Source organism: Crocuta crocuta, unplaced genomic scaffold (genome assembly GCF_008692635.1).
Source record: "Crocuta crocuta isolate KB4526 unplaced genomic scaffold, BGI_CrCroc_1.0 scaffold113, whole genome shotgun sequence".
In the NCBI taxonomy this organism is placed as follows: domain Eukaryota; kingdom Metazoa; phylum Chordata; class Mammalia; order Carnivora; family Hyaenidae; genus Crocuta; species Crocuta crocuta.
The window spans coordinates 2941965-2961734 of record NW_027530368.1 but is presented as its reverse complement, the minus strand read 5'-3'; the positions used below and the strand labels follow the sequence as shown (position 1 = coordinate 2961734).

The 19770-nt window shown below is 35.2% G+C and overlaps 1 protein-coding gene across 2 annotated transcripts in view; it reads right to left on the bottom strand.

Annotated features, from left to right (window-relative positions):
• The window catches only part of EXOC6B (exocyst complex component 6B), a 594589-nt gene that overhangs the window by 231696 nt on the left and 343123 nt on the right, over positions 1-19770 (bottom strand). The window contains exons 18-19 of one of the 2 annotated variants that reach the window (XM_077766296.1): positions 11450-11629; positions 5274-5767 (exon numbers count right to left, since the gene is read on the bottom strand). In XM_077766296.1, coding sequence (XP_077622422.1) covers positions 5759-5767; positions 11450-11629 — 189 coding nt within the window. In that variant the 3' untranslated portion in view covers positions 5274-5758. Of the gene's footprint in view, positions 1-5273; positions 5768-11449; positions 11630-19770 lie in introns of those variants that run through there. The other variant, XM_077766295.1, reaches the window with a different exon arrangement.

The window sequence follows — 19770 nt, the reverse complement described above, 5'->3', positions numbered from 1 at the left end:
CCAGCCCACGAACTGTGAGATCATGACCTGAGTGAGCTGAAGTCAGACACTTACTGGACTGAGTCACCCACGCACCCCGTTCCTTAACTAACCCTGATCATGTTTCTCAGTCCCCTTACCTAGAACTTTGCTCGGACACCTCAACTTGACAGAACCTCTACAAATTCCAAGCCTATTCCTTTAGTTTTTGAAATTTTAGGGAAAAAGGCAACTTGTTTACTAGAGCAAAGAGATCTTGGGCGTCAGTATGAGAGGCCTCAATCTCAATGTCTATTATACCACATCTTGTCTTGTATGATCTTGGACAATAATTTACCTACCTTTGCCTAAATTTAATCTGTAAAAGGGGTTACTCTGAAGAATGGAATGAGCTAAATGAAGGAGTTGAAATCTTTCACTATTGTAACTTATGAGCAAAGGCCATGTCTGCCCTGGAAGAAGTCACAAAAATCTAAAAATTTTTTAATAAAGCAAATGCTTAAATATTTTAAAAATGCCAATAACAAAGAAATGATAAAGTGGCAATTTTGAATAAGATTAGGAAGCCACACCACAAACACAATTATGTTTTGCATATTTCCTGACTGAACGTCTTCTCCACTAACATGTTTTTGCAGTTTTCATGTTCATAAAATTTCCATTCTGCTTTTTTATTTAATATTACATTATACATACTTTGTAATACAGTGTTATGACTTGATGTTCATAAAATTAGTTTTAACAAACACATAATAGTTCCTTGATCAATAGTATTATCGTTCATATAGCCATTTACCTATTATTACAGGTAGGGTTGTTTTTAATTATTTGATCTTCTTATAAGCAATGCTGAAGTAATTGTTTTGTCCTCAGAGAATACCCAGCTTCTCACTACTCCAGCAACAATGAGAAAGACTCCAGGCTGCCTTCTTCCCATTTTATAAAAGCATCTGAGACATTAAAGTGACCAGACAGAGCTTGTCCAAGATGTTCTCACCGGTATCTCTGTCTCTAAACAGTGTATCATAAGGGAGAGTTGGAGCATTTTGTGCTCCTTTAAGCCCTCGATTCTCCTTATTTCCTGCCTTATCTCAGCATCAAAAACAAGATTAAAAGTAAAAGTTTCTTAGCATTTAAACATTCTTAATCTTTTATTTAATAATTATAAGAGCAGGAGACAATATAAAGACCAGAATCATTAACAAGGCAAAGGACTGCTGGCTGATGCTACCAGAAAGAATGGCTGTGGCTGCTGGCAACAGTTTTCTGGAGGAAAAGTGCTAAGTAATAGCTCAACACACAAAGATGTCTCTAAAGAAATACAAAACTCCTGAAGGATGTAAGTCACTAATTAAACTTACAACCTCAATACCACACTAATAAGGATCTAATCTATTGATTTTTAAGTACTCTATGTAGCTCAAACAATCAAAATCTTCACAGCATATAAACAGGGAATACTGATTTCTCAGTAGGCAGAAAGATTATCAGCAAATCTAGAATTTGTTGTATCGCAGGGGGAAAAACACACAAAAAAATTCCTTGGACACTCACTGGCTCTACCTATATAATTAATCTGAACAAGAATTTGATAGATATCCTGAAGGCTTTGATGCCTCTGGTTCCTTAAGAACACCTGAAATGTCCTTATAGGCATACCTCATTTTATTGTACTTCATTTTATTTTGCTTTGCAGATATTTTGGTTTTTATACATTGAAGGGTCAAGGTGATAGAGGGAATGACTGCAGATGTAGTGGGAAGAACAAGAGAACTAGAATTACAAGTGGAGCCTGAAGATGTGATTGAATCACTGCGATCCCAGGATACAACTTGAACCAGTGAGGAGTCATTTCTTATGGATGGATAAAGAAAGTGGTTTCTTGAGATGGAATTTACTCTTGGTGAAGACGCTGTGAGGACTGTTGGAAAGATACCAGGTGACTTGGTAGAACACCACATAAACAGTTGACAAAGCAGTGGCATGGCTGGACAGGACTGATTCCAGTCTTGAAAGAAGTTCTAATGGGGCGCCTGGGTGGCTTAGTCGGTTAAGGGTCCGACTTTCACTTAGGTCATGATCTCGCGGTTCGTGGGTTCGAGCCCCGCGTCAGGCTCTGTGCTGACTGCCAGCTCAGAGCCTGGAGCCTATTTCGGAGTCTGTATCTCCCTCTCTCTCTGACCCTCCCCTGCTCACGCTGTCTCTCTCTCTCTCTCCTAGAAATAAAAATATTAAAAAAAAAAAAAAAGAAACGTTCTAATGCAGGTAAAACGTTATCAAATGGCATCACATGCTACAGAGAAATCATTCTTGGAAAGAAGAGTCAATCAGTACAGCAAATTTCATTGTCTTTTTAAAAAGAATTTTTAAATGTTTATATTTGAGAGAGAGAGTGAAAGAGAAAAAAAGAGAGAGAGTGCACAAGCAGGGGAAGGGGCTAAAAGCTCAGAAATGATGGTTAGCATTTTTTAGCAATAAGGCATTTTTCAATTAAGTATATAGGATTTTTAAACATAATGTTACTGAATGCTTAATAGACTACAGTATAGTGTAAACATAAGTTACATGAATGGAGAAAACCAAAAACACTCATTTGACTTGCTTTATTGCAATATTCAAATAACTGCTGTGGTCTGGAACCAAACCCACACTATCTGAGGCCACGCCTATATTTTGTCCAAGCGAAAACCACAGAGCTCGAGCTGATTTAGAGAATCATTATTACCACTAGACAGGAGAATTTCTACATGAGATGTCAGCTAAGGGAACTAGGTTAGGTTAGAAATAAGCAACCCACTTAACTAGTATCCTTCTCAGCAGAGTTTCCATTTTCTGGACATATTATCACAATTTACCTCTCCTACTGGGAACTGTTCTGATTATAATGAATGCAATTTAACACACTAACAAAAAAATACTAAGTACGAATCTCACAGAGGATAGGCATTTAAATAATGGGTCTATGAAACAAAGCCTCGTGTTCCCCCTGTATAGTTTAGAGGTAGCAGAGCCACATGAGACGAGAACATGGGCTTTGGAGGCAACTCACAGCCCAGATGCACTAGTCTTAGATCATTAATTTTTTACATGTTAGTAAGCCTCTCCATGCTTTACTTTTCTCATTTGTAAAATGAGATGATAACACCTTTTTGCAAATCTGTTGCAAGGAATAAATGAGAACATATATATGAGAAAATAACGTATATATTCTCATTTATTCCTTGCAACAATATACACAAACACACACACACACACACACACACACACACACACACACACACAGTGAGAGAGCACCAAACACAGTACCTGTGGTACACAGTATGCACTCAAAAAATAGTAGCTATTATCAAATATGGAGAGACAGTTTTATACAGTGGAGAAGAATGGCCCAGAGTAAAAAAAAAAAAACAAAAAACCTAGGATCTTTCCCACTATTGATTCATTTTCTGACCCTGAGCAAGACCACTTAAGCCCTCAATTTTCATATTTGTCAAATGGGGAACATAATAACTGCTTATATATCATAGAGGTTCTTTAAAAAACCAAATGAAATAATGAAAATATATAAAGGAAGTTTCAATACTATAATAATTTGAATATTATAAAGTGAAACATAAATGCAAGTTATTTTTAAAACTGTCACTTGAAAAACTATGATCATTTTTATTTGGGCATATTTAAGGGAATCTGAAACACCAATTTAGAATTTTAACCCAATCAGGGGTGCCTGGGTGGCTTGGTCACTTGAGCATCTGATTCTTGATTTCAGCTCAGGTCATGATCCCAGGGTCATGGGATGGAGCCCTTTGTCAGGCTCGGGGCTGAGCATGGAGCCTGCTTGAGATTCTCTCTCTCTCTTCCCCACTCTGCTTCTTTCTCCACTGCAGTGCATGTTCTCTCTCCCTCTATAAAATAAAACTAAAAAAAAAAAAAAAAAAATTCTAACCCAAACTTTTGGTCCTTGTTTCAGAACAATACTTTGTGACTTCTTTTTAATTAATTAAAAGATTACTTTTAATGATATACATGATCCAAAAATGGTTTTCAGTCCCTAACCAGGAATTCACTTAATTTATTATACAATATAAATAAATTCCACAAACACTTACTGTGCATCACTTTATGCAAGGAAGTGCACGGTGCACACAGACAGTGATGAATCAAACAAGGTCTCTGGGCAGCCACAGTTTACAGTCCTATGGCTGACAATCAATTTAGTAGGCACAATGGTACAGTGGAATTGTTTTAAAGTCAAATAAATCTGTTTAAATCCTGCCCCTGCTGCCTGTTTGTTATAGCTCTCACAAAGTACATAACTTCCCTGAGTTCACACTGTCATCACTAAAACTGTGATCATACTCATCTGACTGAGGTATTTTGAGTCTTCACTAATTGGGATGACGTGTAACACATGTGAAGCATCTGGAAGACAGTAGGTACTTCTAACTTACCACACTCCCCTTTCCTGAAATAAGCACACAGATCAGTGACACATCCTACCCAAGACAGAACTAGGTTAGTGCCATATAATAAGTGCCAAACAAAAGAGAAAGATGGCATATCTGGTTAGGAAAACAGGAGAAGGCTTCATGGAAGGATTTGAAATGAGTGTTGGAAGGATGGGTAAGATTTCAATACACATAGTTAAAGTACACAACAAGGTATGAACAACACCAAGGGTAGAAAATAGTTTGATGTGCCTAACAAAGACCATTACTTCAGTTTGAAAGGAGTATCTTAGGCAAATAGAAAATTGAGAGACAAGGACAAAACGGTAGTTAGGAGGTCATATTATGGAAAGTCTTAATGGTCACAGAGAAGATTTTCTACTTCATGGGAGGCACTGACGGTTTCTACTAACTCGCAGTATCAGTTGGTTAGTCCTGAGATGACAGCAGTTCCCAGCATTAAATGCAGGGCTAAGAGAAATGTTTTAAAAGGGTTTTAGGCAGGAAACATTTCAGGAACTTTTATATAGAAAATGACCTTCCCTTAAAGATGGCCCATCAAATAACTGCCCAGGAAGAAATGTCAAGAACAGGTAAAAACTAAGAAACTAAGGCAAACCAAAATGGGTTAAGGGAGATCTTGACCCAGGTCATATAAATTAACATTAAGAACAGAGAGAGAAAACAAAGTCAGGATTCCCTCCTCTGGGTCTGTTACTTGAGACAGCATTTCCTCTCTCTCATGCATTTCTGAGAGATAATTATTAGGATAACAAGGATAAATTCTCAAAAGTATGCTCTTAGGCTGAGCATGCAAACTGGGTAGCTGTGCCTGCAATTCTAAATCATACAACTGGAGCCTGCCAACATGCTTGTGTGCTTACCTCATCTCTTAAAGGCCGCGGCAACAATTTTGAATTCTAACTATGGAAAACCTTATTATTACAATCATTTCTGGGTGACTCATGAAAATAGGTAGGCCACCTTGGGCATCAAAACTTCAAGAGGGAAACACTTGCAAATCTCAACAATATCCCACCCCCAACCATTCAGTGTCCGATGAATTAAAATCTAAGACATCCACTCCCACTCAAACTCTCTCTTTCCCTCTCTATTCTCCCTCCCTCTCTCTCTCTCACTCTCACACACACAAACCTACACACTGCCCTATGCTTGGGATTATGTTGCTTATGTGGTGACAAAACATCTCTGAGAACTAAGAAAACCTGGAGAATTCAAAATGTAACAGAACAATACAGTCTTTGGCTTTTTCTTTACAGTTCTTTCCATACACATATTTCCTATTATTCAGTCACTCGTTGAGAAGAGAGTCACTCTTCCTAGGGAATCAAAAATATGAAAAGAAATATTAATTAAAAGACAAATGATTTTGCTTCCCCCCCCCCCTCAGAAATAGCTCTTTCCTTTCTCATCTTTCACTATTAGCACAGAAGAGCAAACCTCAGGCACGGTTCTGTTTGGCTAATACATTTTACAAATAGGAGGTTCCAAGCAGATGTTATCTAGCATGCGGGCGAGCATAAACGCAAGTGCTGGGTGGTCTATTCTACTCTGTGTAAAACCAGAAGAAGGAATAGTTTTAGAAGCCATAGTAATATGATTCTAGAGAATACAATGGTTGGTGAATGCAAATACTTTCTGCAACAGTGGCTTGAGAAAGAAAATCTCTATACCAGACTGCACAACACATGGTATTTGCAGAAGTAATATTGAGAATTTAGGGCTATTAGTCGCCTCTGACTTTGATATGAATACCACGACCATCCTGATCCACACTGAGAGGTTACAGTATTTAGGTAGCAATGACAGCTCAGAATAAACAACATAAAAGGAAAAATCCTCGACAAATTATTTACAATATAGACCTGCAAGAAAGGTCACAGCTCTATTGATAGAAAAAGCATGTACTTTGTGTTAGACAACCATGAGTCTGATTAACGGTACTACTTCTAAATGGCCTGGACATTCAAGTAAGTATGGAGCTGATACATAATAACTACTGAATATATAGGAACTCTGTATTACATGATATGTGTAAACAGTCATGCTCATTAGGGTATCATTTTATTTTTTAAGAACAGAGAAAAAGCAAGGAAGATGAATATAGGGAACACCTGTTTAGGATGGCTTCGACTTTGAACTACTACCTTTTATTTTTCATGATATTCGAAAATCTTACTTATTCAAGTAACTGTACAATGCTGGGGGAGACATTATGGCCAAAATGCTATTAGCCATTTTCCTTTCAAAAATTGAAACACATTTGTAAACATCTTTATTCAATAAAAGTGTTTTTTAACATAAATTATCAAAAGACAGAATAATCTTGAAACAGAGAATAATAATTCTAAAGTCACTTTCCCCGACTCACGATTATAAAAGTAGGAAATGTTTCATGACAGAAAAAATATTTTTAAACACAGATAAACAAAAATCAAAAATTAAAGGCTATATAGAGATTAGTATAGTTAAACCAGGGAGTGAAAAATTCTGTATTTTTTTTACTGTATATAGTATAAATGATTAATGTGCCTGTATCTATATTAATAAAAGTGAGATCATATGTAAAACAATTTTGCAATCCACTTGTAATAAAAAAATAATTAACATATTTTAAACCAATAAATATCTATCTCCATTAATTTAGTGAATGACTGACATCACATTTTGTGAATATATAATAATTTATTGAGCTAACACATCTATTGCTGGCTTTTATCTTATTCTCAACTCCACTATGCAAAAGACAATGCTATGTTGAACATACTTACATCTGAATATACCCATGATTATTTCATTAAGTTAGACTGCTAAAAGTGGGATTGGATTGCAAGGTCAAAGGTAAGCAAATTTTAAGAGATTTTTAAGGCATATTGAAAAACTGACCACCAAGAAGGATGTACCAATTTACATACCTTCCAGCAATGTATCAGAATACTATTTTTGGAAATGTTTCTCATAAATATTGAACATTATCATTTTCTTATTTACTTTTGGCAAGTTTATAGGCAAAAATATCCTACAACATTAATATGTATGTCTTATTACTAGAGTTGCATATTTTGTTCATGTTATTATTAGTCTTGTATTTTTCTTCTTTTCTGACTGCCTAAAATACATTTACAAATTTTCCCAAACTGTGTGTTATTTTCTTACTAAATTTGAAATAATGTGTTACATTGTTATTTATTACAGCTATTAACCTTTTGGAATACTTGTTAATTACTTTTTTGATATGCTTACATTCTATTTTCTTTATTAATTCTTTTTAGGTATCTTATAAAACATTTATTTTTATTTTTTTTATTTACATCCAAGTTAGTTAGCATATAGCATAATACTGATTTCAGGAGTAGAATCCAGTGATTCATCCCCTATATATAACACCCAGTGCTCATCCCAACAAGAGCCCTCCTGAATGCCCCTTGCCCATTTAGCCCACCCCCCCCACCCAACACCCCTCCAGGAACCCTCAGTTTGTTCTCTATATTTAAGAGTCTCTTTATGTTTTGTCCCCCTCCTTGTTTTGCATTATTTTTCTTTCCCTTCCCTTATGTTCATCTGTTTTCTTACAAAACATTTTATGCAGCCAAATTATAAAACTTTTCCTTAATGATTTCACTCTTTGGTGTCACCCTTATTTTATTTATTTATTTTTTGAGAGAGAGTACGTACATGCAAGTGGAGGGAGAGTGGCAGAGAGAGAAACAGACAGACAGAAAAGGGGAGAGAAAGGGGAGAGAGAGAATCTTAAGCAAGCTCCATGCTCAGCACAGAGCCAGACACAGGGCTCCATCTCACAAACTTTGAGATCATTTGAGCCGAAATCAAGAGTTGGACACTTAACCGACTAAGCCACCCAGAAGCCCCCGGTGTCATCCTTATGATGGTGACTCACTTAGAGATTATAGAAATATTTGCTAATATTTTAAAAAAAGAAATATTTCCTAACATTTTTATTGGTTCTCCCATAATTTCTTTCTTTTTAAAAATGTAAACATGTAATTAACTATGAAAGAAAAAAGTAAATCATTTGGTTGTACAACTGAAACAATAAAAAAATGTAAAAATGCATTTGATGTAGAATTTATTTTGATATGTGAAATTTAGACTTAACATCTTTTTATCCAAATTAGCAGATAGTAGTGGCAACAGCAATTGCTAAATGCCACCTTTATCATATGCTAAATTCTTACACGTACCTTGAACTATTTATAGATTTTATGTTCTCTTCCTTTAATCTATCAGTCTATTCCAATGTGAGAAGGGTATTTAAGTTACTTTCAGTTTATAATTAACACTTCTAGGAAAAGCCCACACTCAATTTACTTGTTCATATTTTTTGGCAAATACTGTCCACTTCTGTCTCCAAATAAATTCTAGAATTATTTTGTTAAGATAATCCACCACCACTAAATTCATATGATTGCAATTTGATTAATTTTAGAAAAATTATCTGCAATATGAAGCATTCCCACCTAAAATACTGCATATATTTGTACATAATAAAGTCTCTCTTAATTACTCTGTGAAATGTTCTTCACATTAGTCCTATATATAATTTGTTAAGTATACTTATAGAGATCTTATAATCCAATAATGAATACAGTATTTTTTTTGAAATATATTTTCTATGAGGGTATTGCTAATACAGGAAAAGCTGATTTGTTTTCTGAGTGGACCATCTAACCAACTAAAGTCTGACTAGTCCTAATTATTTTTTAATTCATTTGGGGGGGGGATGGTTATCCAACCACACAGTAATAATCTATGAACAATGATAATATTTATTATTTATTTCTTTTTTTTTTAACCTTACTTATTTGGTAAAACTTCCAAAGTGGTAGTAAGAAGCATCTTCACCATTCTTCTTCTTCTTTTTTTTTTTTTAATGTTTATTTATTTTTGAGAGAGAGAGCACGCATGAGCGGCCAAGGGGCAGAGAGAGAGAGGGAGACACAGAATCCAGGCAGGCTCAGCACAGAGCCTGATGCGGGGCTGGAATTCATGAACTGTGAGATCATGACCTGAGCTGAAGTCAGTTGCTTAACCAACTGAGCCCCAGGCGCCCCACCATACTGCTGATGTAAATGCAAATAAATGCTTTTTAGTGTTCTTCTGTTAAATCCATGGTGTTTGCTGAATTTCACATAGGTGCTCTCTATCATGTTACTGAAATATTGGTTGAATTAGTAAGTTTTTTTTTTTAAATCAGGAGTGCAGGCTGGATGCTGTATAATCTCTTTTTAAAATACAAAAATATGATCTTTGTCTCTTTCAACCTAGTAATGTGATAAATTATATTGACAGATTTAAGGATCAAACCATCCTTGCATTTCTAGAATAAATCCTACATAGCAGTGGTAAATTACTTTCTTCAAACATTTTGGAACTGACATGCTAAAATTTGATTTAGTCTATTTTCTTATTCATAACTGTGAGATTGGTTCATTGTGTTCTCCTTTGCGCTACTTATGCCAGGCTTCAGTATCAAGATGAAGCTAAATGAAATGACCTAGTTTTCTGCAAGCCAGTGCTCCCACCAAGCAGTATAAAAGGCAGTAAAAAACCTGACACACGAGAAGACTCTGAAGCAATGAGGACTGGAAAGAGGGCAGAGCTTTTAAAGGTGAGCCAAGGCTCTGCAGCCTCCCTGGAGGCATCTGCCAAACATAGGCATAGGAACAGATCAAGTATTTGGGTTAGGTGCAGACAAGGAGTAACTACTGGGGTGATAAAAAAATCACTGAATTTTTATTGTTTCCATGGGGCTAAAGTGCCAAAATTGGAGATTTGAGGGCCAGCTTTCTCCTCAAGACATTTTCTGAATTCTAAAGCTACACAGCTGAGGAAAATGAAGGTCTAAGGCAAAACTTTTGAACAGCAAAGTAAGATTTCCCCCACAGTCTTACAGTGTTTCCCAGAAAAAGCCTCACTAGTGGGAGGATACATGAGAATCTCAGTTGGGAGCTGAAAGATCTTGAGGGAGTGGTAAATTGACACCAACAATCTCCAACCACTTTTTTCCTGTTGGCAATTACTGATCTGAGTAAATCTCCTTCTTAAGACATTTGCCAAATTCTAAAATTAAAAAAGGCAAGAGGCTGAAAGAGATAAGGTTTCTCTGCAAAACAGAAATTTCCATAGTCCTCTTGGTCCCGAAGAGACAATGATGTGTCAGGCTCTCATTAAAAGCTCTGAAGAACCACATACTAGGAATAGGGGCAAACCAAAAGTATGCTGCATCTACTATCCAAGCTTGACCCAGATCTGCCCATGATGGGATTAGGTGATGAGGTTCAAACCTTGAACCACCTGGCATACTACCTACTTAGGAAAGGAAGAGGTAGGCCAATTTTCATGGGAGATGTCCTCACCTGGAATCTCTACATGTTTTAAATGCAATGTCTAACATCAACCAAAACTTAATACAAAGAGATAGGACCATATTACTGATAACCAAAAAAAAATCAAAAATAAATCTACCTATATGTAGGTAAGCTACATATTACCATTAATAAAAATAAAAAATAACTTTAAAATGACTAATTAATATGTTCAAGAAAATAGAAGAATGATAGACAAATTAGATAAAAAGATGGAGAATTTCACCAGATATCTGAGGTTATAAAAAAAAAATTAAGTGGATATTCTAGAATTTAAAGATACATACCTGAAGTTCTAACTCCTAAGTTTATCTTCTATTTCTACCATGGCATTCACTATGTGCTTGCACTAATTACTTCAGCTGAAGTTAGGAGGAACAGAATACACACGGCATTAGGGACCGTTTTCAAAACAAAAAAACCTTGCAAAACTCAGTGAAAAAATTATGGAAGAAGTCTCTAAGTCTCATAACGAGACAATAATTACAGTGTGAGTTGTTATATCCTGAAGAGCCTCCTGGCTAGTTAAAGCAGAAACAAACATCTTTCACCACACTAGATTTTAAGAAAATTTTTTTCTGTATGATGAGCGAAGTAAGAGCAACTGTCACTTACAGGAAGGTGTGTGAATACAGCAAAAGTGCTTCGCAGAAAGGCAATGAGGTCTACTAGGTAATCACTTGCTTTGTTGCCCAAATCTCCAGTCATCCAGTCATAGTCAGCCAGCTGTAGAAACTGGTCAATCTTCTGGTTTAAATTGGTATAAATTTCTTCTTCAGCTGCATGTCTGGCATCCTGTGAAATAGGGAATTTTAAAAATCATTCAGACTTCCAGTATAATCAGAAATTTCTACTTGGAGACATCTCACATTTATATCCATTAAGTAACAGAATTGGGAATATCGAGAATATCACAGTCTCCATTAATTTTTCCTTTCTCTTTAAATTTTTTAATGTTTATTTCTTTTTGAGACAGAGAGAAACACAGCATGAGTGGTGGAGGGGCAGAGAGAGAGGGAGAGATACAGAATCCGAAGCAGGGTCCAGGCTCTGAGCTGTCAGCACAGAGCCCGACACGGGGCCTGAACCCAGAACCGTGAGATCATGACCTGAGCTGAAGTTGGGTGCTTAACCAACTGAACCACCCAGGCACCTCTAATTTTTCCTTTTCAGAAGTATAGTACAGTCTTTTCATTCTGTGTCTGCAAGACAAGCTACTGTTTTGCCTCATCAGATAGAGAATCTGTTTTTACTTCCCTCATCTATCTGCATCCTTTTCTGACTTTCTTACAGTTGTTCAAAACTATACTTGCTCTCAGGTCTTAGTACCATTCATCTCTTCTGGGACTCCAAGAACCTCCCTTCCTGTAATATCAACCTCTCTGTATCCCCTATCTCCTCACTTTGCTTATTATAAGTATCCGGAAGTATCAGTTGCATGCTATAAATATTCCCAGTAGTCACTACCCTACTTCTCTGGTGTCTTTGTCATCAGGCTCCTTCAAAGATTGGTATATGTCAATGTTTCCTGAAAAGTGTTCTAAGGAACAACAGATCTGAAAAATACTAACACAACAGCAGAAGAGTTCCTAGATCAAATAAGTTTGAGAAGCCATGTTGAAGAGACTCATGATGTACACTAGCATATAAAAGGCTCTAAGAAGTATTATGGGGCTAATTTTCCAAGAAAAATATTTTCATGACAAAAGGATCTACTTGCACCAGGACAACCAGGATTCCAACGCTAAGAATCCACCAACATGGATTGGTCCACGGCAACCCGGACCTCTATCCCACAACATGCAATAATCATTTTTCAGTGTGATCTTACTTGCTCTGTCAAACATTCTCTGCTAGAACTCTTCTCTTTTGGCTTTCATGACATGTTTTTTTCCTGCTCTTATTTATACTTTTCTGATCTCTAATCCTCTCAATTTCACTGGGTGATTTCATCAATTCCTAGAGCTCACACTATCTCTGTCCTTGTTTTAGAAGGCTATTAGTATCTCTGTCGCTGTTTTAGAAGGCTATTAATTACTGATTCAATTTCTTCAGTAGATAATAAGGCTATTCAGATTATCTATTTCTCCTTGTGAGAGTTTTGGTATACAAAGTCTTTCAAAGAATTGATCCATTTCATGTAGGTTATCAAACTATGGGTATAGAGCTGTTCATAATATTCCTCTATTATTTTTTTAATGTCCATGGAATCGGTAGCTGATAGTCCCTCTTTCATTTTTTTTTTTTTAACTTAAATTCAAGTTAGTTAACATATAGTGTAGTACTGGTTTCAGGAGTAGAATTTACTGATTCATCACTTACATATAATACCCAGTGCCCATTCCAACAAGTGCCCTTCTTAAGGCTCATCACCCATTGGGCCCATCCCCCCTCCAGCAATGAACTCTTTTTAAATTTATGGTATTAATAATTGGAGTGTTCCCTCTTTTAGTCTTGTTTAGCCTGGCTCAAAGTTTATAAATTTTATTGATCTTTCTAGGAACTAGGGTTTGGTTTCATTGATTTTTCTCTTTTGATTTTCTCTATCAACACCATTCATTTCTGCTCTAATTTTTATTCTCTTCTGATTACTTTGGATTTAATTTGCTCTTCTTTTTCTAGCTTAAGACAGAAATTTAGTTTATTTATTTGAAGAAATTTCTTATTTTCTAATATATGCAATTAATATTATAAATTTCCTTGTAAACACCGCTTAGATGCCACAAATTTTGAAAAGGCATATCTTATTTTCATTTCATTTGAAATACTTTTTAACTTCTCATGAGACTTTTTCTTTGACCCCCATGTATTATTTTAAAGTATACTGGTATACTTTAATCTACACATATTTTGGGATTTTTAAGATCTTTCTATTAACTTATTTCCATAGATTAATTCTATGTGGCCTGAGAGCAAGTTCTGCATTATTCCTATTCTTTAAAATTTGTTAAGATGTGTTTATTAGCCAGAACATGGTCTGTTTTAGTGAATACTCTTATGAGTTTTGAGAAGAATGTGTATTCCACTGCTGTTGGATAAACAATTCTACAAATGTCAATTTGATCCAGCTGACTGATAGCACCATTCTCTTTGACTATGTCTTTTCTGATATTCTCCTCCTCAATCTATCAATCTCTGTCCCCTGGATCTGTCAATTACTGACAGATGGCTTTACTAGGACATTTTAGCAGGAAGAGATGATGATTTATATAAAATACCTTTATAGTATCTTTTAAATCCTAGTGTATTTTTCTCATTTGATCTATTAAAGAAGTGGACAATTTCAAACAATTTTCTAATGCTAACCATTCTTATACTTTTAATGTTACTTTTATTTCTACTTTCTATGCCCTTCTAGGTTATGTTTGATAGTCTATTATTTATGATTTTTACATCAATATTGAAATTTAATTGTCCATATTATTTTTGTGGTTTCTCTAGTTTTTGAATCACTATTATGTTGACTTTGTAAAAATGAATTGAGATAGTTTCCTTTGTTTCTCTATAATCTGGAAGAGTTAAATTATACAGAAATTATTTGTTTCATGAAGACCTAAATGAATTCACAGATAAAATCATATGGATCTTGCCCAAATACAAAAAGTCTTTAGTAACTTTTTCACTTATTTCATAGTTATGAGTCAATTTTCTATATCTTTTTGAGTCACTTTTTATTCTATGGTCTCCTATAGATCCTCAAATTTATTAGCACAGTTACACAAAGTATTCTAGGTATTTAATTTCCTCTAATTGTGAATTTCATGTAATTGTGGTCTATTTATTCCTTCTTTTCTTTTCTCCTTTCCTTCCTTCCTCCCACCTTCCTTTCAAATCAGCTCTCCTTCTTTTTAATTAGGCAGAGTAAAATGATTATTTTAAAAATACAACATATCTTTGCTTGAAGTCTCTCAAAGACTTCAGTAAGATAAAGTCCAAATTATGTATCAGTACAAAACAAAGTGATTCACAAGTTGGCATTTAACTACTTCTCTATCTCACTGCTCTCCTTACTCTACACTGAATATGTCTGGTTTTATTTTATTCTTTCATCTTTGTACATGAAGTGGCCTCTCCTAAAAATGTCTCCTACTCTCTCCTTATCTTTTGATCATCTAGATGCTTCCTGCTGATCCCAAGACCCATTTCATCTTGTGCCCTTTCTGGAAAATCTTCCTTGAAGGTCTCAAAGCTAAGATAAGTATCCTCACCCTCTTCTTCTAGACCTACAACTATTAATTTCCCTTGAAGCTCAATCCTCTCACCTTTTCTCTATCTATATTCAATTGCCAGAAGAAATCCAGCCCCACAGCATTAAATACCATCTTTCTGTATGAAGGATTCTAAATTTTTATTTCCGGCTCTGATTTGCCCTGCCAATTTAATACCTCTATGCAGATGACTGAAGCTTAATGTGTCAAAAATGGAAGTCTTAATGCTACTGCCTCTCCCTTGGTCTGTTATTCTTTCACTGTTCCTCATATTGGTGAATAGCACCCCTATTTATACAGTTTGCTTCATTCAAAAACCTTGGATAACCCCATACCTAATCTTGCAGTAAAACTTGCCATCTCTACCTTCAAAAATATTTCTTACCACTCTCATCCTACAACTGTTGTCCAAAAAAACATTATCTCTCATCTAGACTACTGCAATGACTTCCAAACTGAATTCTGTTCTTCCACTCTTACTAACCTACAACACATTTATTTTCCACACAGCAACCCATTAATATATAAATCAGATTATCACCACCATCCCAATTTTCTAATGGCCTCATGTTTCATTTCAGAATAAAACCCAAGGCATTTATTGTGGCCTATAAGGCCAGAAAACATCTGATTCCTGACTATCTCATTTCTTACTACCTGTACCTCCAATAATAGATCTATCACTGCCAGACTGAATTACATGTTATTCCTTGAACACACCTACTTGAATACCTACTATTGTACTGTTCCCTCTATCAGAAATCTAAAGGATTCTATTTCCCATTTCATTCAAGTCATTTATGTTTCTTCTTAGTTCTTGTCATTAACTGAGATTTTTGTTTGTTTATCATTTATCATCCCTACCACAATATAAACTCTACAAAGTCAGGAGAACTGTTGATTAAGTTTATACCCATAAATTGCCTGGTATGTACTAGATGCTTCATAAAAACTTGTAGAATTGATGAGGGACTGAATGTATTTATTGTATTATTCTAGCACTTTTCACATAGTTCTTTATAGAAGTTACAGTGTCTGTCCTTCCTAGATTACAAGGTATAAACCCAAGGATTAAATATTTTTTCTCTTTCTAGCCATGAACATGCCAGATTGTCACACAGTTGGTACACAAACAATCATTGTGATGGAGTAAATTAATAAATAGCCTCATCCTATTTTGTAAGAGAGCAAGGAAATTCTTACAAACAAGGAAAGCAAAGAATGCCAGCTTAATTATCTCACACATGGCAGAAACAGAGGGCAATTCTGCAGGAAAATACCTTGAAGACCTTCTGATTATTTCTGCCCTCTTTTCAGCATAAAGGTTTCCATCTGCAAGGGAAAGTTTTCTGGAAACAGTAGCTTAGGAAAATACACAACATGTAGCTGCTATAATTGCCATGTTTATATTGAGTTCTGGGTTAGTTGGTCTGAAACAGTCCTGGTAAAAATAAACTTTCAGTGTGTTTTAAGCAATCAGTGTTTCCAATAAGCACTTGTCAACATGACCTTTAGTGGTCTCCAGAACTTCTCCTTTACTAAGTATTTAACTGGCTACTCAACTCCTATGGCTTCCTGTCTGCCCTGAATTTTCCCTCAGCAATTTTCACGCTGGAACAACAACAAACTACATAAGCCATCCTTTGGGAGGATCTCTGACCATAATTTGAAAAGCCCTTGAAATAAGAAAATTGAGGTGGATTAAGGGAAGAATAGCAGCACATTCTACATATTCCCTATATGAGAGACAAGTATAAATGAACCTCACATTCTAACTCCCTAAATCCCTCTTCTCTGGCAGTCCCTCCCACATTTTCTTTCCTGAGAAGTCTTGGCTTCCACAGCAAATCAAGTGGAAAGATTTTTGATAAAATTATTGTCCATCCTACTTAATAATGCTTATTTTTAATTGTAATCATAATTTTTATTAAACCATCAAAGGTGATCCTAAAGTTCTTAAAGCTCTTGTCATACTCATTTTTGGGTCCTCTTTATTAGACAAATCTTTTCTTCACTATAAGAGCTTCAACATTAATATAATGAAACATTATTGAAAAGTTTGCAAGTAAGGATGCCAATATAAGACGATGTATAATAGAAAATTTTTAGGTAATTTGAAATGAATGACCTATGGTCACCTATGTACATAAAGAATATTTTGTGAACATCTCATTTTTTTGGGGTTTTTTTTTCAGATTTATTGAAGGATAATTGAANTGAAGGGATTCCATTTTTTCGTTATTAACACATTCATTACCTTACATATTTACTTTTTTTTGATGAGAACATTTAAGCTATATTCTCTTAGAAAATTTCAATTATACAATACAGTATTATCAACTATAGTTACCATGTTTTACATTAGATCCTCAAATCTTATTTATATTATAGCTGAAAGTTTGTATCCCTTTACCAATTTCTATTTCCCCTACCCAGCCCCCACCCCTCCATGCCCTGGCAATCACTTTTCCCCTCTCTGTTTCTGTGAGCTTGACTTGTTTGTTTCTTTGTTTGTCTGTTTTTAAGATTCCACATATAAATGATGGCATGCATCATTTGTCCTTCTCTGTCTGGTTTATTCCACTTAGCATAATGCCCTTAAGGTCCATCCATGTTAGATGCATGGGAGAATTTCCTTATTTTTCTTGGTTATATAGTGTTCACTTGTGTATATGTCCCACAATTCCTTTACCCGTTCATCCAGTGATAAACACTTAGGTTGTTTGCACAGCTTGGTTATTGTGAATAAGGCTGCAATAAACATGGAAGTATAAATATCTCTTCAAGATAAAAATTTTTATTTCTTTGGATATATACTCAGAAGTGGGACTGCTAAATCAGACAGTACTTCTATTTTTAATTTTGTGAGTAGCGTCTGTACTTTTATCCATTGCAGATATACCGGGTTCCATGCCTGACTGCCATACACAAGGGTTCCCTTTTCTCTGTGTCCTTGCAGACATTTGTTCTCTCCTGTCTTTTTGGTGATAACTATACTATCAGACATGAAATAGGATCTCACAAACACTAATCTTTCCATGTACCTATTAGCCATTTGTAGATCTCTTTAGGAAACTGTCTACTCAATTCCTCTGCCCCCTTTTAGTTGGATTATTTGGGGTTTTGCTATTGAGTTGTATGCGTAATTTACACACTTTGGATATTAACCCCTTCTCAGTTATATGATGTGGAAGTATTTTCTCACATTCCATCAGTTGCTTTTGTGTTTTGCTGATGGTTTCCTTTGCTGCTCAGAAGCTTTTTGATGAATATAGTCCCACTTATTTATTTTTGCTTTTGTCACCTTTGCTCTGGTATTAAATTAAAAAATCAATGCCAAGACCAGTGTCAAGGAGCTTATGTTTTCTTCTAGAAGTTTTATAATTTCAGATCTTACATTCAAATCCTTATTTTGAGTTGATTTTTGTGTACAGTGTATAAACGGGGGTCCAGTTCCATTCTTTTGCATGTGGTTGTCCATTTATTGAAGAGACTATTCTTTCTTCACTGTGTGTTCTTGTGTATACACCTTTATTGTAAATTGTTTGACCATATATATATATATATATACATATATATACACACACACACACACACACACATACACACATGGGTTTATTTCTGGGCTGTCTGTTCTGTTCCATTGATCTATGTGTATGTGTTTATACTAATACTATTATTGATTACTAAAGCTTTGTAATATAATTTAAAATCAGGACACGTGATGCTTCCAGCTTTGTTCTTTCCTAAGATTGCATTGGCTATTGAGATTCTCATTCTTTTTCTTGTAACAGAAAAAGAGATCTTACTAACAGTTTCATCTCATAAACTAAGCAGTTATGAATCAAATTTGATTTTTTTGTCTTAAATCTACTCTCAAGGGAATGTGCCAATAAATAGGGAAAGAGGATAAAAGGATAGGAAAAAGTTGACACCAGTGGACACACATCATGATTTCAACTCTACAACTTTGTATCTTATTAATACAACCTCTAAAGGATGAAACAGATTTGATTCAAAACGAAATAATCAAATAATATCAAAAACCCAAAACAACAGGTTGGATTTTATATCAGAGTCTACCATTTTAGTGCTTAAGATGTTGCCCTACTTTTTCTGCTTAATATTTATTTAAAGCTCACATGGCAATATAAAGGAGTTTCTTAAGGCCTCTTTAAATTAAGTCATTTACTCTCTAGAAACTTTCCATCAATCTACTTTTTGCTCTACAAGAGTGTCATTCTTCCCATTTGATCAAACTCAGGATCAAAACTAGTGCTGTGGCCTTGCGAAATGATTATAAAATTACTAACTACAATAGTAAAGGGCAGAAATTCCTCACTAAAAAAGTTAAAAAAACGGGACACAGGACACAGAGAAGCAAGAACAGCTCATTTAACAAAGTTAATTGATGTTGATTTTAGTTACAACCACTATTAACCAGACCATCCTTAAGAATTCCTGACTAAGATGGGGGCCAACTGAGAAAACAGCTATTTTCAAGTACAAAATATAGGGAAGATTCAGTGGACAGAGCTGTAGGCATTTTTAAATTGAAAAATCCAGAAATTAGCATCAGTATTTGTTTTTCTAATGAAATTACGGGCACTTATTCTCAAAACCATATTATGAATCATGTTACTATGCATCCTAGGAGAAACAAAGCCACGTTGGGTACAACGGCCCAGACTATATACCCCAGAGGCAGCTTTACACTACTATTGGGCC